The sequence below is a fragment of the Carassius gibelio genome, chromosome A10 (genome assembly GCF_023724105.1).
Source record: "Carassius gibelio isolate Cgi1373 ecotype wild population from Czech Republic chromosome A10, carGib1.2-hapl.c, whole genome shotgun sequence".
Classification (NCBI taxonomy): Eukaryota; Metazoa; Chordata; class Actinopteri; order Cypriniformes; family Cyprinidae; genus Carassius; species Carassius gibelio.
This window is the reverse complement of record NC_068380.1, coordinates 18,666,011-18,687,864: the sequence shown is the minus strand read 5'-3', so window position 1 is coordinate 18,687,864 and position 21,854 is coordinate 18,666,011. Positions and strand designations below refer to the sequence as shown.

The 21,854-nt window shown below is 36.2% G+C and overlaps 1 protein-coding gene across 1 annotated transcript in view; it reads right to left on the bottom strand.

Annotated features, from left to right (window-relative positions):
- Positions 1–559: 559 nt before the first annotated feature.
- plppr1 (phospholipid phosphatase related 1) overlaps positions 560–21,854 on the bottom strand; it is a 56,817-nt gene continuing 35,522 nt past the window's right edge. Inside the window, exons 3-8 of the mRNA XM_052608694.1 lie at positions 15,382–15,570; positions 8,719–8,851; positions 5,467–5,717; positions 4,110–4,286; positions 3,617–3,748; positions 560–1,293 (exon numbers count right to left, since the gene is read on the bottom strand). Coding sequence (XP_052464654.1) covers positions 1,261–1,293; positions 3,617–3,748; positions 4,110–4,286; positions 5,467–5,717; positions 8,719–8,851; positions 15,382–15,570 — 915 coding nt within the window. The 3' untranslated portion in view covers positions 560–1,260. The remainder of the gene's footprint in view (positions 1,294–3,616; positions 3,749–4,109; positions 4,287–5,466; positions 5,718–8,718; positions 8,852–15,381; positions 15,571–21,854) is intronic.

The window sequence follows — 21,854 nt, the reverse complement described above, 5'->3', positions numbered from 1 at the left end:
TTTTGTCTTATTTCAAGGTCGAGTGACAATCAGGCACGTCTGAAAGTTACGTCCGAGAAACTTGTAGATCCATGCTGCTGCAATTGATTTACATCATGAGACCTAAATATAGGTGACCCTGCCTGTGAAAACCCAGCTTAAGTAATTTTTTTGAGATTTACGGTTTTCTACATGATCTACAATCATCCTTCATAAAGATGTAGAACATTTTGTGAAAATATAACCTTTATATCTTTAACTGAATGAGTAAGGCCATGTCATAGATTGAAATCATAGTGAAATTAATGGTTGAAATTAAACACCGATGCTTGTTATCGCAAACTTCGATTTTGAGACTTTGAGATTTCACAGACAGGGTCACATATTGATAACCACATAATAACTTTGTATTGCCTGTATATGCTTTTTAACTCTTGGATGAACACTCATCCACTCAAAATGGTCAAAGTTTTTGCAAAGTGCTAGTAATAAAGGTACTGTAAAAACATTATTGTCATGCGATTCGTAATCAACTACATAACCATTTGTATAAAACAAAACAAATTGAAACCCACTCCAGTTATTGGACTCAGCCACAGACTATTTATTTGACAGACTACTCAGGAGAATATATTTAGCATTTCAAATGAAATGCAAACTTAAGAGAAAAACAAAACACAAGTCAAGAATAACAGGTTATTCAAACAGTGTTGTGTATTTCATGCTGAGTACATGGCCATTCAAAAGATTCCCGAGGAGAATCTGATATGACGACGTGTAACAATTCAACACGTTTTCTTTAAATCTTACACCAAAAAATAGGTATAACAAAACATTCCTGGAAAATCAGCAAGCGGAGTTGATCAAAATGCTTTATACAGGTAACAAAAAAAATACAAAATGATCTTTGTCCAAAAATGGGCATTAAAAAAAAAAAATCTAAATAAAATAATTCTTTGTACAAATACCACATAACAACATCGATATTTCAATTACATTATATATAGACTGTATATATTTACTTTTTGTAAAACATAAAGAAGGCAGAAATCTGGACATGAATTGAGCAGTGTTGACATTATGAGGAAACGCTACAGCACTCTCTTATACAAAATGTACAAAACAGCTGCTTCTAGGTACAACTAGTTAAAACATAATACTGTCTTTATGCCTTTTTGTTTTTTACAGTATAGCACAGTACAAAAAAAAAAAAAAAAAAAATACTTTTTGTGCCTAGAAGAGTTGAGGTGACGCGAACGTGACTCTGTGCTGCCCCCTTAGTCATGTGACTTCAGTCATGGATGCCGAATGGTTCTGCAAGAGAAACAAAATTGCATTCAGAGTCATGCTGCACCTTTCCAAACGGTAATAAGCATTTTAATCATCGCCTAAATGCTTATTACCCATCAGGCGCATTTAATGCAAACACCAGAGAGCTGTGGAGCAGAATGTGTAATTTCACAATGCCAATTCCTGTTGAATCAACCGTTTCGATTATAGTACTTGGCCAGATCATGACAGAACACTCAATTTTCCTTGTTTCCCAAACACACTGGCTTATATAGTACAATTTTCTAAGTCACTAGGGTGTTAAGCTGGTGTCAGAAGCAAAGGAGAATTCCTCTGACCCACATCTGCTGCTTAGACACCCGAGGTATTTCACTGGCTGGTTGTCAATAGAGACGCCTGACAAGATTTTCCCTGCTGTAAACAGTGTTGGAATTAATTTGTTGAAGCAGTATTGTATTTCCCTGCTGAATTAGGTGATAAAATCCATTTTTTGGGGGGGGGGCATTTTGGGAACAATACATGGGAAACTGCAAAATCAAAGCATTTTGGGTGTTTGTTTGTTTTTACTCTGCCCTAATAAAGGAACTACTTAAACTACTTAAAAGTGCAGTTGGTTTTACAAAACGCAAAGCAAATTCAAGCCAAATAGACACTGAAACTAATGTTGGTGATGCGACTGAAGATAAATAAAATTTCGGTCACACTTTATTTTAGGATCCAATTCTCACTATTAACTAACCATTAACTATGACTTTTGCCTCAATTAACTCCTTATTTGCTGCTTATTAATAGTTTATAAGGTAGTTGTTAAGTTTAGGGTATTGGGTAGGATTATAGATGTCATGCATTATATGTACTTTATAAGCACTAATAAACAGCCAATATGTTAATAATAGACATGCTAATAAGCAAACACTTATTAGTGTGAATTGGACCCTATACTAAAGTGTTACCAAAATTTCTCATTATTGTCATTATTACAAATTTACAAAATAAGCGTTAAATATTGAGTACTATCTGAAACCGGATTTTCTGCGTCATTGTTTAGTCTTCGTACCAGGTTTGTTACAGTTAAATAAAACTAAGGCTTAAATTAAAACCATTAAAATGACTATAATAAAAATATTAATAATAATAATAATAATAATAATTAATTAAAAATAAACTTCCATTATTTTGTTAATTAAAATTAATAAAACCTATAAAACATAAAAAAATAAAAACACTACAAAATTATTAAACTATAGCTAAAATTAACTAAAACTTATTCAAATAATAATACAAATTATTACAGCATCTCAATAAAGCAAAATAAATATTGTACAGTGAGTTCTGGGGGATTTTTAAAAGTTGAACTGTGTTTAATTTCACATAGCGCTCATGGTGAAAGACACTTAAAAATGATGAATGTAATTTTTTTGTCTTCTTTGGGAACCTTTGGTAGAATCCTGCTTGTACGTAGATGATCTGCTCGTGCGCGAAGTTAAATCGGTTTCTCAGCTTTTCCGCCAACAAATTCCGCCATGTAATCCGCAATCTGCCATGGTGCGGGCGCATCTTACTCTTAAAGGGAATGGGCGATGACACTCTGATTGGTTTATTGAATGTTACGCCCATTACTTATTAAAATAATAGGCACAACCCATTCCAAAAATGCACCCTGGCGCACGGACCGTTTTTCCTTCGTTAAAATAGGAAAAGTGGATTTGGACACGCCCTGAGTGTACCTGCGCTGTGCGCTTTATACTTTGTGTTTAGATCATTAAAATAGGGCCCCACCAATTTAAAAATGAAAAAAGGAGACAAAAACTGTGCAAGTGAAACACAAGACCTGATCATGTCTGGACAACTCCCAAGTCTATCTCAGGCAGAACAACCCGACTGCAAAATACAGCGCTGTGGACTGAAAACCAGTGATAGTGGAAATTATTTCTCATTAATAATGATAATTTATCTTCATTTGCTGGCTTTTCTCAGCAAATATCTATATATACAATGTGTATATACAAAAATAAAATAACCCCAAGACTGAAATGTGAGTTACTCTACATTAAATGATTGTTTATAGAACTGTAACATCACATTTGTGCTGTTGTACTGAATATCAGTATGGCCTCATGCTAACAGTGCTGATATTCAGTGCAATGACACTCTTGCTTGTGTGATACTACTTCAATAAATCACTTATTAATGCAAGTTATTATACGTGTTGTCAAATTCAAACTGTGAATGCAAACTGTATAAAATAGCAAGACCCTTACTACTATATATGTAATAAAACAAACACTGGTCACTGTGAGCAGGCCGAGAGAGAGATGATTTCCTGAGATTCAGAAGACGTCATCACCTGTGCGCTGAGTGTCTCGAGAGGGCTTTCCACACGGGGGAATGTCATCAAGGGAAGACCGCGGTAATCCTCCTGCTTCTGTTTGGTAGGAGGGAAGGGATTCCCTTTGAAGTTGTTCACTACACAGATTCCCTACCATGATAAAAACAACAACTTTTGTAAGATTGCGATAGTTACAGTACCTACTAAAGCTGGAAATACTTATTAAATTAGAAACTATGGCACAATATTGGACCTTTTTTACATTTTTGCAAAATATTTTTTTATATTGATAATTAAATAAAAATTATTATTACTCTTTTAATAATAATAACAACAATACAACTATTAATCATTAATATTTATTATTAATAGTAATACAATACAATTATTAATTATTACTTTTTACTGACCCTCGTTTAAAAAAAAACAAATATATATATATATATATATATATATATGTGTGTGTGTGTGTGTGTGTGTGTGTGTGCGTGCGTAAAACGATGAAACCCACCAGAAAAAGAGCTATGGCGCTTCCTAAAATGAATCCAGCAATAACGTCTGAGCAGTGATTGCGGTATTCTGACACCCGGTTCAGGCCTGTGAGGAAAGCAGCACACAGGATTCCCAGACAAAGAACAGGCTTGGCCAGACGGCTGCTTTTCGTCCTGATGGTGCTCGTGATGTACATCTGAAACACACACACACACGAGCTGAGGAACCGATTTATTCAGAGGATTTTTTGTGCAGCAGGTGACTGTGAGGAAATCAAGCTTAAATAAATGCACATCACTTGCTCCACCTCAGGGAAATGATGGCCAATTACAGAGAACGGAATCAGAGTAAATAACCTTTTACTCTCATGAAAGAGAGAGAGAGAGAGCTGCTCTGAACTCACCCCAACCAAAGAAAAACTTCAACACAAACCCTAACGATTCAACATCACTAACTTGACATCAAATCACACTGAAGGTCTGTTCAGAACTTCACTCATCACTTTCAACTAAATGTAGAGTTACACTAATTGCCTTTGGATGGCAGTATTTTATTCTGCATTAATTTGATATAAAATGTAGTAATTAACTAATTAAGCAACTGTAATTGATTAATTAACTGCGAATAAATCCTGAATAATTAATAATCCTAAATATGTTCAGGATTTGTGGATTAATATAAAGTTCGAAATAACACCATTTATTTAAAATATAATAATAATAATAAACTTTTGTAACATTATAAATGTCTTTATTGTCACAATTAATCAATTTAAAGCAATTTAATTTTTACTTTTATATATTATTTTTTTTCTGGATTACCTCTGAATAACATAACTTGCATGACATTAAAACACATTAAATATCTATTCCAAATTAGTGTGATAAACCTTATAATATCAGGTTAATGCATGTATACATTTGTTTATATATTTGTTTGGTTGGTTAAATTGTAGAATAACATTTTATTTCTTACATAGTGTGTATTTAAAAGCAATTTTATCTAAACTGGTATCAACAATTGTGAAAATAAACTGGTATAGATAACAACTTTACATTTAAATAAATTGTTCAGATGTTTGTTTAAAATGCAGTGCAGCTCACAACACTGTCCCTTCATAAACCAAATTAAAACAATTAACCAAGTATCCTCATTTTTCCGCATCTGTCCAAACTGAAGATTTTGGACCAATTATATTTTAAGACTAATTGCTTTGGAACTGCAGTAGTTGGGACAAATGTTGTGTAAAGCAGATTTCTTTTCCAGGTTAACAAACCATGACGTATAAGCCGGCTGAAATTCAACAACACAGTTTGAATTCAACACATAACAGACAAATAAAACTTGAATTTAACATCCACACTGCAGTGTCTTACAGTAACGTAGACGGCTGAGTAGACACTGAGCGAAGCATCTTTGGATGGGAAGGACCTCCTGGCTCTCTCCACCACCCCCTGGTTCCCAGTGCAGATGTTTCCTTTGGCAATGAACTGGTGGTTGAAGCGACAATCCATCCCCGTGTAATTTGGCTTGCAGACGCTCAGGAAGTACGGCGCCAGATTGCCAGTCGCTACCTGGCCGGCGTTGACAAAGATGTCGGTGGCGAACAGGCCAAATGCAAAGACACCTGCGGCGAAAAACAACAAAAACAGAAAAGCACTCATCTTGTTGCTCCCAATCAAGGCTGGAAAATATAACCAAATCAGACAAGGCGCTTGGAGGACACCTATGAATACCAATGCAGTCTTGACGGAATAGTGTTATTTTTATCTTCAACCAGAAGCAATTTCAAATGCCCACTAGAGCAAAAGCTCCATTGCATACAAACAAAACTACTCTATTAAGCTTAAAATCTTGTGCATGTAATTATCATGTCAACTCTCTCAGACTTGACGTTTTCCAACTGAATTTGTGGAATAAAATGGTATTACACTTGTTTCACCATGAGCCTGTGCGTTTGGAGTGAATGAGATTACAATTCATGGTCTTGCTGAAAGTACGAAGGGTGTCGATGAGCAAAAGTTGAACTACTGTAAAAAAAAAAAAAAAAAAAAGCAATGATGGAGAGAGAAAGACAAAATATTCTCTCTGGCCACAATTGTGAAAAGGCTGCAGTCCAATGGTCCGTACCCCCACAATCCCAAGCCTCAGAAGACACCATTACCAGAGACTGCACTACATTATGCATCACATCCAGCACACCAATGCTCCCCATGTTTCTCATTTCATTTTACATCAAGTCTGGGTGGGCAGCATGGACATGTGTACTGAAACCAGCATCCAGCAAATATGAATGCTGAAAAGAAACACAGTGAGGGAAAGCTTTATTGGAAAGTTCTGTTGATTGTTTGTCAATTATGTCTGTAGCAAACATTTAAAATGGATGTTTTGTGGAGGTAGTGCTGTGCATTCTGACTGTTACTAATCAATAAAACAGCCACAGCTCAGAAGTTTTACTTGAAAAAAATTTCTAGAAAAAAATCCAGGTCAAGTCACACCATCCTAACAGAAATGTATTGGATCTGTGGTACACTTTTACTTCTGATTACCCATCAATTCACAAATAATTTGCATTGGACAAAATCTCAAAATCTGACTTTTGTCATCATACTTACATTATACTGTACAGGTTTCTGGAATTAATTATACACAATATTATATTCATTGTAATAAGAAATATATTTACACACAGAAACCCCAAATAAATGTGAAATCAGGGTTATTATACGTATGTCAGGATCGCTGCTGGAAGGAACAGGGAGCTGTGGAACACACAAAATAGTCTTTATTAGATCCAAAACACATGGGTAAATCCAACTCAGAACCTAGGAACGAGACTTGACAGGGACAGAGTGCACAGACTTAAATGGCAGCTATAGTCTCCCTTAAAATGGCCTAGCTACGCCCATGACTAATGAATAATTGTAGCAATAGCCAAAAATACATTATATGGGTCAAAATTATAGATTTTTCTTTTATGCCAAAAATCATTCGGATCTTAAATAAAGATCATGTTCCATGAAGATATTTTGTTCCTACTGTTAATATATCAATCACTGTTAATTTTTGATCCATTGCTAAGAATTCATTTGGACAATATTTAGATTTTTTTGCACCCTCATATTGCAGATTTTCAAATAGTTGGGTCTTGGCCAAATATTGTCCAATCCTAACAAACCATTCATCAATGGAAATATTATTTCAGCTTTCAGGTGATGTATGAATCTCAAAACAGGAACAGTTTTGAATGTAAAGTGTACCCGGTGTTTGAGTTCAGGGGGCAGCTCCTTAAGTTTGTCCATCCTACACACACGTGACTGACCACTCGCTCGCACCAACAGGAGGAGGACAAGTCAGTATTACTCTCTACACTGCACTCAGCCTAAGGGATTCCTACTCTTTCAGTCATTGAGGAGAAATGGAAAACAGGGCATAACACAGGAATGGTATAATGGGAAATATTAGTGGTTTTGAAACCGTGAAATTTTCAAAACACGGTATCCCTTGAAACCAGTAATTGGCCCATGCCTATGAAGTAGTTTAAGTCTGTAGTTATTTTAACTGTGATGATTTTGGCTCACATTTAACAAAAACCCACCTATTCACAATCTCAACAAATTAGAATCCTTCATAAGACCAATACATTTTTTTTTTTACATTTTTGGCCTTCTGGAAGGTATGTCCATTTACTCTACATGTACTCAATACTTGGTAGGGGCTCCTTCTGCTCTAATTACTGCCTCAATTCGGCGTGGCATGGAGTTGATCAGTTTGTGGCACTGCTGAGGTGAAATGAAGCCCAGGTTTCTATGACAGTATCCTTCAGCTCATCTGCATTGTTTGGTCTCTTGTTTTTCATCTTCCTCTTGACAATACTCCATAGATTCTCTCTGGGGTTCAGGTCTGGTGAGTTTGCTGGCAAGACAAGCACACCAACACCATGGTAATTCAACCAACTTTTGGTGCTTTTGGCAGTGTGGGCAGGTGCCAAATCCTGCTGGAAAATGAAATCAGCATCTTCAAAAAACACAATGGACCAACACCAGCAGATGACATTGCAGCCCAAATCATCACAGACTGTGGAAACTTAACACTGGACTTCAAGCAACTTGGGCTATGAGCTTCTCCCCCCTTCCTCCAGACTCTAGGACCTTGGTTTCCAAATGAAATACAAAACTTGCTCTCATTTGAAAAGAGGACTTTGGTCCACTGGGCAACAGTCCTTTTCTTCTTCCACTCAGCCCAGGAAAGACGCCTCTGATGTTGTCTGTGGTTCAGTAAATCTCTTGACACGTCTGTGTGTGTTTGCTCTTGATGCCTTGACCCCAGCCTCAGTCCATTTCTTGTGAAATCCATTTTGCTTAACAATCCTCATAAGGTTCTCTCGGTTGATTGTGCATCTTTTTCTTCCACCCTTTTTCCTTCCACTCAACTTTCTGTTAACATGCTTGGATACAGCACTCTCACAGACCAGTCCAAAATGAATGGCAATGTATTAGATTAAAAGTCTAAGTATGGATTATCTCATCATAGCCCCAAAATATCAGTTTTAGCCACTAAAAAATCCATACTGGAACCAAAGTATACTGAGCTGAAATGTTTAACACCAATGAAAAGCAAAGACTCACCAATAAACCTAATGATTCTGCGGATGAGAGGGTTTAGATAGCAGCACTCGCCCGTCACAATGGTTTTCTCCTGGGCTATGAGGGCTTCTCTAGTGGACTTCATGATATACATGGAAATCTCCCCAACAAATATCTACAGACACGACAAAAAAGCCATTAGATTCAAGCAGTTGATGCAGCTTATGTAAATACAAGTGAGATTTATATCAGAATTTCTGATCTTTTGCTCATCTCTCAAATGGCAGGAACTAGGGCTGCACAATTATCATGTGCATTTCCGTCAAAGCCAGTTCTGTAATCAGCAGTAAATCTTCATCATGTGCTTTCAGATATAACATTTACTATGCAGAGCAGTAGTTCACTGACAATTTACACAAAAAAACAAACAAAAAACAAAACAAATCACAGACGGTTTTATTGCACAATTATGAAATCGAAAAATTATTTGCGATACTGACAGCTGTTTGCATAGTTCTCAGTGAACCATGGCTCTGTGTAGTAAATACTGCTCGAACCTAAAGCATGTAAAAATACCACATTTTATAACATATTTTAACTCCAAACTCACTTCATAACGTCAGTCGAGTGTTTTAAATAAATCCCTCTGTGAGATGATGTGGCTTTTTACACAGAATAAGGCACGCAACATATCTCATAGTATTCTAAGAAGTGATAATGGCATTGCATTATAAATATACTTTATTTTCATATAAAATAAGGCGGCGGCGAAATCAGATAAACAATATATTTCCGTAGTCCTGTGTTTATTAGTCACACTGAAACAATGAAAGCGGTTTCTTTCCATTTCAATTAATCATGCAGCCCTAGCAGAAAACTATATTCTTCACTTAAGTTCTTACATTATGGAGTCATAAACCAAAATCAGGCGCAATTTCGGAGTCAATGGCATCAGACCTGGTGTAACTCGCTCCAGTTTTCAGTATAAACACAAATTTAGTCAATTTGGTTTGTACCTTTAAGATATCTTTGTGTAAAGGACATCTGTTGTGATTGGCTAACTTTGTCACACATGAAAACATGAGTGGCTTCATCAGGACAGGTGCAGAACTGCAGGATATGCAATGATATGTGAATGTGTCCAGTAATATGTTAATGAGCTCTTGGTCATGATATCATAACCCTGGCAATTTCGGAGGGTTTTTGATGTTTTAAAGGTGCAGTGTGTAGCATCTAGTGGTGAGGTTGCGAATTGCAACCAACAGCTCACCCCTCCCTTCAGAGAAGCTACGGTGTCTGACGCAGGTAAAGATGTTGTTGGTAAAGACCAAAGAGATTTCTTTACAAAGGTAAATTAAGGAATTCTATTTACTTTATTCAATAAATCTGTGTTATTGCTAATGTTAATGTAGTTGTTCATCTTTGTATGAGTGTTTTATTCGTAAGAACAACAGTTGTCTGTTTAGGGCTGTTCAAACATGGTGGTGACTTCCAGGTAAAGGGACCCACGGTGTATGTAGATAGAAATAACTCAATCTAAGGTAACAGAAACATAATAGCTTATTAAGTAAGGTCTTTATACACCTCTGAATTAGGGCTGTGTAATTTCTAAATCGCTTTATAGCACGATTTTCCACAGCCCCGACCTCCCGCAGTGTTATCTGCAACAATCAGGATGCAGCGCACCTAAGTGGAGCGTGAGAACGGAGCAGACTGGGCACATGCCTAACTCCAGGTTCACACACTCTGACTGTGATGTGTAGCCTTTTTTTTTCCGAGCCATTGTTAATGGATCAGAACGTTCACACTGCACACGGCAAAAAGATGAGAACAGAAAAGGTTATAAATAGAAATGTGCGAAAAGATTGAATATCTTGCGCATAAGCAAAGAGAGAGTTGTGAGTGCAAAGGACACAGGTTGAGCGAGAGGAGACATGTTTTAAGGCAGCGTGTATCTGAGCCTTAAAGGTCCCCTTCTTCATGATTCCATGTTTTAAACTTTAGTTAGTGTGTAATGTTGTTGTTAGAGTATAAATAATATCTGTAAAATTCTAAAGCTCAAAGTTCAATGCCAAGCGAGATCTTTGATTTAACAGAATTCGCCTACAAAAAATGACCCGTTTGGACTACATCCCTCTAGTTCCTGCAGTAATGATGTCACTAGAACAGTTTTTGACTAACCTCCGCCCACATGAATACACAAACAGGGGGCGTGGCCTTGTTGCGCTCCGACGGAGAAGAAAGAAGAGCTGTTTGTGTTTGTCGCCATGTTGTTGAAACGCTGTTATTTTCATCTCTGAGTCCAATCATCTTTGTTTGGGCTTCCCAGGAACGCTGTACTTTGAGATTAATGATTACAATTTATGTTTAACTCGGTTCCCAAAAATTATAATGCACATGTAAAACTATGTGCAGCTCATTTTGGTGAAGACAGCTTGCTGAGGACAACTTTCTCCATCTCAATCAGTTTAATGCCGGATTCACACAAAGATTATTCTTGAAAGATGGAGCAGTTCCCTCTTTGTCTGGACAAGGCGTTGTTTATGGACCACAACTGGTAAGTGTATTTTATTATTTAAGTTGGTGCGTTTAACAGTTTCTGTAACTTATTACACAAAGGGCAACGCTGTTTAGCTTTGTTAACGAGATGTTAGGGCTGTGCAAAAAAAACGAATGCGGTTTTCCTGCGCATCTCGTCAGTAAAAACGCTCCTCCTGTGACTATAAATACATCTCCAGCACGTGCGTTCTAGCCCAATCGCGTTACCAGGAGGGCAGTGCGCGCTCCGCTGCTGTCGAAACACAACACAGGAACCCGCTGGCCCAATCAGAACCCGTTATGTATTTCTGAAGGAGAGGCTTCATAGAACAAGGAAGACATCAGCCTGTTTTTGTGACAGTGAAAACAGCAGTATACAGATAGGTGAATTGTGTGAAAAATACTGTGTTTTTTTTTTACACGCGAAACGTGAACACATGTTATATTGCTCATTGTAAACACAATCAAAGCTTCAAAAAAGCACGTAAAACGGGACCTTTAAACATTCTATGATCTGAGCAGCCACATCTGGTTTTGTTAACAGAGCAAAGAAAATCTGCGTGCGTCTGCGTCTATCCACTCGTGCATTATTTTAATGTGCTTTCGCGTTACAATAATGCGATGAAATTATTGACCAAATAAATTATGACCAATGCATGGCAAAAAATAATAATAATACAAATCCCTGAACACGGGTTTTATTTTATTTCTTTATTATATTATATTGGAAAGAGTAGAGGTGTGACCTCGGCATCCTGGCTAAATTCGCCCATTGGTCTCTGACCATCATGGCCTCCTAACAATCCCCATATCTACTGATTGGCTTCATCACTCTGTCTCCTCTCCAACAGTAAGCTGGTGTGTGGTGGGCGTTCTGGCGCAATATGGCTGCCGTCGCATTATCCAGGTGGATGCTGCAAACTGGTGGTGGATGAGGAGATACCCCCTGTATGTAAAGCGCTTTGAGTGTCTAGAAAAGCGCTATATAAATGTAAAGAATTATTATTATTATAAAGAATTATTATAATATTATTTTGCCATATGCCAAGATTTTGTTTGACATCTTTACTTAGTGATTATTTTGACTTAAGTCTGTTCTAGAGACATATTACAACTTTTTGATAAAGCTCTCATTGGTTTTCTTTTGGAAATATGTTTCAAATTTATACTGAATGCATTTATGACTGTAAAGCATGTCTGTGTGTGTCAAAATCGTGATTAAAATCACACTTATTATTTATATTATATTTCATTTCTGTAAATAGATCTTTGTAAATATTACACATTGCACTTTTAAGTAAATTATTTGTCACTTTGCATTGTGAATGTCAGAGTGCATCAAACTCGTTCTAATAGTTTCAATAATATCTCCATTTTATGAGCAAAATCAGGTTTTCAGAACTCTTCTGTGATGTGAAATTGAGTGAACCTCTAATGATCAGTTCCCTACGCCCTTGTATTATTTTGAGTAAATCAACTGTAACTAATCACAGCGTTTCGCACTAAAGATAACAATAATGATATACAATAACAAACAAAATTTGACTCCTGGCAGAAGCCATAAATATTCAAAGGCGTATTCAAAGTCGTAAATATAAAATATTATTCATACTTTATGAAACCAAGCAATATTTCATCCCAACTGAAAACTGTCATAATTCTCTTATCCTTATGTTGCTACACAGCACTTTTTTTTTTAAGATCTTAAGATCATTCTGCATAATGGAAATGGTACATTGTGTTTATTTACAACACTTTTGTTTAGGATTCATTTATGCACCATTTTATTTTATTTTTTTATCTAAACACGAATGTGATAAACTTAAATTTGGGACTGTTCCTCATCCACACACACCATGTCTTTATAAGATGCATTTATCTTAAACGTGTCCTTTAGTATTCCACATAAATAAATAAATGAAACAAACAAACATGTTGGAATGTATAGGCCATGATAACATTTCATTTTGGTTGGTCTTTTCTTTTAATATTTCAAAGGTATTATACAAGCTTCATATGCATACCCTTAATTCTTTAGGACAGTGGTTCTCAACCAGGGGTCCAGGGCCCACCAGGGAGCCTTAGCAAACTCTCATATGCTTGGGTAAATTTTAAAATTAATAAAGAGTTGCTGCAGGTCTTTATATCTCTCGAATCAAACTCACTTTGCCTTGTTTAGAGTTGATTGCTGTGCTTGGAACGATGGAACTGAAAGGCAGTGTTAGTTTCTGAATAATAGAGTACAGATGAAATGCTGAAAATCTGCTGGTATAAAGATGAATTTATTTTATACATAATACTAAATTAACACGATATCGATAATTGTGTATTTGAATATCACGGTTATTGTGAATACCGGTATATCGTGACAGCCCTAATTTACATATTTAATCATTTGGTGAATGTTTTATAGGTGGTCATGGATCATATTCCACATAAAAATCTAAATACCTTTTCATATAAACTTATGCAATCATTAATTCATAGAAGCCAATTATTTATTTATTATTATTGTATTATAAAATTACATTTATAAAGCATGGGCATATCTGTTTTAATTTAATTACACTTTAAATAATGCAGCTTTTGTAGAAAGATATGAGGCTTTATAGACCATCAGATTTTTGCAATGTTTTAATGTTACATTGATAAAATAATGTTAAAATGAAAAAATCATAATAGTCCCAAAATCAAAGCTTATTTTGTTCTAATCATCTAATTATCACGAGAAAAATGTAAGTCCTTTAAAGGATATTATGCCATTTTAAAGGGATGAATATAACAATTTCAGTCTGTCTCCAGCACAAACCTTCTGTACTGTATGACTTCAGAAGAAAACAGTGCACACGTACTTCTGTAATACTTTTGTGCCATCTTTGAGTTTAAAATCCTTAGTCACCTTCACTTTCGTTGTATGGAAAAGAGCAGCATGGACATCCTGCCTCAATGAACAACATCTAATACTGTGTGTTTGGCACAGTATAACAGAGTTTTCATACCAGGGTGAAGTACTTCTGCAATTATTCTTGATAAAAAGGATAAATATATACATCCTCATGGTGTATCTAATTTCAAAAATGACCTCCGTAACTCCTATCTGCTACATTGCACTTTTGATAAAGGCCCAAAGCACAGGCTGTAAAACTGAGACCATCATTTTAAGCATAAATACTCTCTCTAATTTATCTTTGGTTTTATGATCCGTGTGGTTATTAAAAGGGAATGAGTCACACTGAAACTCCACTCTGGAGACTAAATTGTTTTTCACATTCATGCTTTACACCGGCGCTTAATTGAAATATAGAGGTCAAATAATAATAATATTAATATAATAATAAAATGAAATTAAAATAATTGGGCTACTGAATTCTTATATTTTCCTTGAAAGAAGCGTGAATGTAGTGTTTGTAGCGTGTCGGTATTGCAGTGCCCTCTGGTGTTCATAACCAACAATCACAAGAAAACAAAAACTGCAGAATTTATTTATTGAAATAATCCATGATCTATTGGAATCATTCATTTATATTGATCTGTTTTACAAACCCATCTGCCAGAGATCCTTAGATCCCAATTCTACTAATTGTGCAACATCAATTGTGTAGGATTTTTTCTTAAAAATAATGATCATAATTATATTGTGTAGTGTGACTGCATCATATAATAATTGCTGTTAATAATGTTCATCGTCTGGCTGACTACGTCTTGTATAATTTTTTCTGAAAATTCCTGTCATATGCACATAAACTGACAGTCAGCACTTATAAGCTACTACTAAATATTGTAGAAATGTAATTTTCTACAATAAAAATAAGAAAGTTGCTTTGTAACGATTTGTATTGTAAAAAGCGCTATACAAATAAACTATATTATATTATATTATATTATATTATATTATATTATATTATATTATATATTCATACTATGTGTTTGCATTTTAACATAATATAATACTATGTGTTTAGAGCACCCTCTCTGGCCACTGGAAGAAGAGTTTGTTTGTTGTTGTTTTAGTTACAGTATAGTATTTATTAATCAGAAGGAAACTGAACCTTTAACAGGAATGTTGTTTACATCACAGAAAGTAATAATCATACTCCAGTCAACCTCACTGATGATCCAGTCGGTTGTTGGATGAACAGTCGGCGATCTGGAGCTATCACTACTCACGATGGCTGTGGGCGCTGCGGCCACCACGCAGTAGAGGATGAGAGGAGGGATGAAGCTGCTCTCCTCCACCCCGGGGTACGGCTTCATCAGATCAGCGTCATTACAGAAGAAACCCTGGATATGGATCCCAAACGTGTCTGTGCATTCAAAGTAGTATGCCAGCAGCACCGTCCCGGCCATGATCACCAACTGGACAGATAACAGAGAACAAAACTTAACAAAAGGGTCTGTAGACATCTTCGTTTCACCAACACACACAGACACACACAATTTCCAAAATTTGCCTCTTCTTCATCTCCACTCACCAAACCAGCCTTTTTAAGAATAAGAAACTTTAAAAACATTTAATTATTCCAGTGTCTGCTGCCTGTCACCCTCTGAGTTGCCATGGACAACTTTGTTTCTGTGTTTTCCTGTGTTTGGTTTTGTTTTAGTTCCTGTGTGCCCTTATTTGGTTATGTCTCTAAGTCTCGTTTAGCCGGATTAGTTTACCTTAATCACCTGTGTTTAGTTAATTTTCCTGATCTGTCTATGTATTTAAGTTGCTCCCTTTCTGTCACTCGTGGTTCGGTCACCGTTACATTATGTTGTGTTTTCTCTTCTTTTTCTGCCTGAGTTTAAAGTCCGTTATTAAACTGTGAATCTTTGGACTTTGCCTGCTGTATCCCTTGCCTGGTTTCTCAACACAAACTGTGACAGATGACCGAAACATTCAAAATGAACTGGGCTGAGGACAAGCTGTTTAACATCCAACAGGGTGGACGGCGTGTGGAGCAATATGTGGAGGAGTTTCTGAGGGTTTTTTTATCTGGTGAGATGGAGCGTTCATATGGTTAACACTTATTCAATTTTAAATTAAAAAATTTTTAATTCATGCATATCAGGTGTACAATGCATTTTCTGCTGGTTGATATTGGGACGTACTTGCGGCTAAAGTGGTGGAGCAAATTGCTCGTGTTGCCGCCTTTGGTGACAATTTTAGCCCGACAGCACTTGCATAAAAAGCATTTTACTTCTAGGTTTGTATAATAAGCTGCACAAGCAAGGGGAAAAACATTTAAACACACAATAATTAGCCTACTTTTCTTGTTAAAATATTTAAAATTAAAACACCACAGACAGAAACAGTCTCGTGCATTTTGCATTTAAATCTTAATCACAAGCAATCCCACGGGTCTTATTGAACTTAGTTTTTCTGCTTCCATAAAAGTGAACACATATATATTGTTTTCCTTGTTTATCTAAAAGTGCTCTTTTTCTAGTTTTAAACCTAGCCAAAAAACCCATGTGACTGCATTTCCATGTCAATCCATGCTCATTTTCCCTCCGAACAATGCGCTTTCACTCTGATTAAGCGCCTGCAGCACAGCAAAAATAGACTCAGTACGTTAACAATCGCTGCACTGCTGCAGACGCACCGCTCCTGGAACACACTGACGGACCGCAACCTCCTGCAGCCGGAATCCGTTAATACGCACTGCAGACGAACTATGTGTGAAACAGGCGTTACAACATAACACCAGAACACTGCTGTGTGTACCCTCACCACACCTCGCAGTCGCTGCTTAGAAGTGCAACATTGTAAAGGGTCCGTCTGAAACAGTGTCTCGCAGCATAACGTTCGGTCTAAACGCCGAGTAATTAAATACATCGGTATGGCTGTAAATTCAAAATTAACTTCGTAACGAAAATATACACCGGTTTTATGTCTGAACCGGTTTACCGACCAGCACTACTTCCAGTGTAAAATACCAATATGAGGCAAATGAGCTTGCTGCTTTACATTTAAATGTCTGAATAACATTCGCTTGAGCATTGCAGCGTGCTTTCAGAGTTCCTCTGAAACCCTCCACCTTCCCCAGCTCCACTTGTATAGATCTGCTACGTGTTATTTTTATATTTCTATTTGCACAGCATTTTATAACTTAAGTCGATGTGGTGCTGTGAGTATTTATGTATTGGCAGTTGCAAGTTCCTGTACTTGCTATAAAATAAAAATACAGCAATAACCAACAGGAGCTGCAATTCAGTAGAAGCAGTGTAGCAGATCTATTCCACCAAGACCAAATCCATTACCACTGTCATATTAATTACCATGCTAAAATCTCCAGAGAGTTGTCATGATATATCTAAAGCTATCAGGTTTACATGTATATGGTTACATCCACACCTTGATTTTCTCCAATAGTTTGGTTCATTTAGGCATGAACACATTGCGTTCCATTCTGCACCAAAGCAATCAGTCCAAGATTGATTGGCTTGAAAATGATCTCTGTCCAGTTGTGGTCAGAAAGTAGTGCAACTCAACGAACCAAAACATAAATGAAGCTGTATACTGATTCATAATGGGAAATGCATTAGTAAAAAGCAAAAGCATCTGATTTTCTGTGGATGAGCACGTTATTATCACAGTTGAAATCCTAAACCGTTGTGTAATTCCCATTTTCCTGACAAAGTCTTGATTCATGCCCTAATTGATAGAAATGTGAATGACTCTATGTGGAACATAAACAGGTGCACTCTCACCTAAAAAAGGACAGTTTTACTCCGTTTTACTATGACTTGCATAAACACATTTTGGTGTGTTTTGAATTAGTGAGCTGAAACAAGAAGAGAATGATACATTATAACAATGTAACAAAGTCCCTGTTTCGGAAAACAAAGATCCCCAAGTCTGAAAATAATGAAGAGCTGAAAAATGGGATTTAAGTCAACACAAACTAGATTTGTTCACAAATCTTTACTTCAAAACAATATTTAGCCAGTGTTTTTCAACTGCTCGAACGCGTTCCCACTGTCCTACACTGTAAATACTGTACATGACCCATCTTTTTGCTATAACAAGATGAAATAGTTGTCTCTGGTTTGTAACCACTAGCTGACATTGCCGACCCCTAAATCAAATCACAGTCCACACCAGCACAATCAGAAATCATATCAGGACAGAAGCAGGTTTAATAGGCTCTTTATGCACGACTCACACTCTGAAACAACACAATCTGAACCCTGCAGCTGTGTACTGAGTCAGCGCCTCATTAGTATTTCATGAGCACGCGTACCATGATTCCTCATGCTTGAATTAAACCATAATATAAAGGTCATCTATAGAGCCGAAGGGGAAGCATGTCTAACCCAATTACAGTCCTGATCCACTGACACAGCACTTTTCTTTCTATTAGCTGAATTCATTAAAGCAGCTTCAAAATATAGGTGGAACATAATATTAACCCTTCACTGGCATAGACACCCTTACAAAAAAGTACTGAGCTGATGCTATTAGACAGCAACTTATTGTACAGTACTTTCATTTATACCACAGTATTCGATACTAGTGACGTCTAGTGACTTTATAAGTATGACTTTATATTCGGCTGAAAGTAGTTGGCAAACAGTGCTGAACATGAATTTGAGGCAAATGGCACTAGTTTTTTATTTTTATTAATTTTTTTGCTCTCGATTTCCAGTTGGCTTAAATACAAATATGGGCTAAAATCAGTGTTAAAATAATGTAATCCAGTCAGAGGATATCTTGATATTTCCAGCTAATTTTAGAAAATGTTAAACTTCATTTGTCTCCTAACAAGGCGGCGCACACTTCTGTGTGAGCTTGCTGTGATCGGAACGACTTTAAATTCTGGTAGTGTGTGATCCTCGCTCGTTTAGTGTATGATAGTCAGTTCTTACTCTGCAACTCTTTACAAAGTCGCGTAGTGTACTCCAGCCTTTAGTTGTTTAAAGTTGACAAGAAACCTTGCAACTTGGTGTATTTCAACCCAATCTCATGAAAAAAAACGTTGCTATTTTATGAGGTGGTGATTTTGTATGAATTCAGACAGTATGATTTGTATGGAAACGTAAAATGTTTATTGAAGGTGAGCATGAAGGTCCACCGCTAAACCTAACTATCAGTGGGTCGTAGGCAGATCATACGAACATGTACAAATTACATTGTACAAAATCATTTGAATTCAAGTAAAATAACTATGAATGCCATGCGTGTATTCAATTTATCAGATTTTAAAAGTCAAAACTAAAAAAAATTGTATTAGTTTTGCTATTTTGACTTTTGTTTTTAACCAACTGATTTAGCTTGATGCAAAGAAGAAAAAGAAGCAGTATTTGTTCCAAATATGTTGAACTGTTGTGTTGTGAACGCACGTGAATGCCTGTGGGTAATGCAGCCTATATTTCCAACAACATGAAAGTGTTTTTCTCATAACCCCTCAGGACTGAGCACAGAACAGTTAACAGTGCTACCCTCCAAGATGAAAATCCAGTGAAGAAATGTCCACTGCACTACGAACAACATCAAGATCTCTCCCTAGACCATTATTAAACAGACTTAAGAAGAGGCTGCCCTACAAATCATTCATATCGGTCACTCTGATGGACTGAGCTTTACAGTTTACACTCTGCTCTAATACTCTTATATATTAATTTCTGAATAATCTCAGAGATGCCACTGCATTTGTATATTTCATATGATGTCGGTATGATATGGTCAAATTGAACATATTTAGTCATTAAAAATGACAATTCATTGTCAAACACAACCCTTGTGAAAAAGAATTTCCGTTTTAAAAAGGGTTGCTACTCCAGAATTTAATGCAATGTTCTTAGAAACTGAATTGCATGTAAACTGAACTTATTTACCCTCTTAAGTAGGATTTAAATGCAACCTAATACGTAATTTCATACTGTTGAATGTACTGGCGAGGTTTCACCATAAGTTAAACTCTATTTTAATGTCATTTCAATTAAAAACTGTTTGTCATGTTGGTAAATATTTTTGTAAATACACCTTTGTAATGATTAAGTTGCAATTTACTACATTTAAACTATATTAATTTTAAATGTAATAAACAACACACTACAGTTACAATTACAATCAAATACTTCACATGTTCAGTACTTCAGTGAACACAAGTGTATAACTTAGTTTAAATCATGACAACATATTGCAAAATCAATTATTTAAAGTGTAGATTAAATTTGTATGCACTTAAGTTTATGAAACAGTCTTGAAAGTGTTATTTTATGCAATTTAATGCAATTAAGTTCTTTTTTCTCACATGGGAAACAAAACAAAAACAAAACAGCAACTACTCATCATTAATAAACATTAATGCAACATTAATCTTAAAATGTATTCAATTTTAGTCGACTGCTGAACGTTCTATCAGTAACGTGTCTATTATTGACAGACATTAAAATACCTTTAGTATCCCGTGCTAACTCACTGTTTAGCACATCTCATCTTTAATGTATAAAGTTGTGATGATTGAGACCGAATTGTAATGTATTTATTTCATTATATGCTGGATAAACTAATTACAGCTCAGTCCTTGAGAATGTTCTCATTTCCAAACGCACAATGCAATAATCAGCATGATACAAAAGATCCTACAGGGGGCAGCATGTGACTACAAGCACCAACAACACAGCAGAGATTAACAGAATGTGTGTGTGTGTGTGTGTGTGTGTGAGAGAGAGAGAGAGAGAGAGAGAGAGAGAGAGAGAGGTGCTCAGAATGAAACTCAAGCTTACTATTAATACACACAGTTCAGAATTCAATGTACTACCAAGTATTCTAGTAAGTCAGACAGACATTAGGCTATATTACTGACTCATAACCTCATTTTGTGTCATCAGCTGAGCCCTTGAAACTAATTAACAATGGATGCTAAGCTGCTTTAAAGAAATAGTTTGCCTAAAAAATAAAACGTATATATTGTAAATAAAACAATAAAAAAATTCACTGAAAAACGTTTCTTCCACCACAGATTTCTGTTCAGATCCCTACAACCTGATCATGTGCCTTGTCCCGAAATCTGTTTCATACTCTCAAATGATGCCGCAGATTGTGGTGCTTGATATGATGACAAGCTGCGTGAAAGTGTTTTTCTCATAACCTCTCCGGACTGAACTAAAACTAAACGGAAGAGCAATGCTACAGCTGTTTCAGACCAGCAGAATCAATCATAACAGGCTGTGTGCATCATAAACACGAGCAGTCGGCCAACTTACAACCCCAGCGGTTCACCGGGTCACATGATGAACGACTGCACACAGCCAGGATTCATCATTCTGTTCACTGCTGAATCAAACCAATTACACCAGTACTCTATTTTCAGAAGGTGTGCTGTAAAAATAGTTTACAGTGTGCTTCGACACCGCATGAGTTTAAGCAGATATAATAATAATTGATCATCTTCTTCTGAATTTAAAGATGGAATCAAATCAAAATGTAAAATTACACCTGAATACACATGGACATTGTTTTTCTTGCTACAATGGAATTAGAAGATGGGTTACATTTTTACATCGACGTATTAAAATATTATTTAGGTTAATCGTGTAGTTGATTGAAACAGCTCTTGCTGATTGCAAATTGAAGCAAATGAAAGGGGGGAAACGCTTTGCATAATCATTAGTCCTGATCAAATAAACATCAAAGGAGCTCACAAACGATT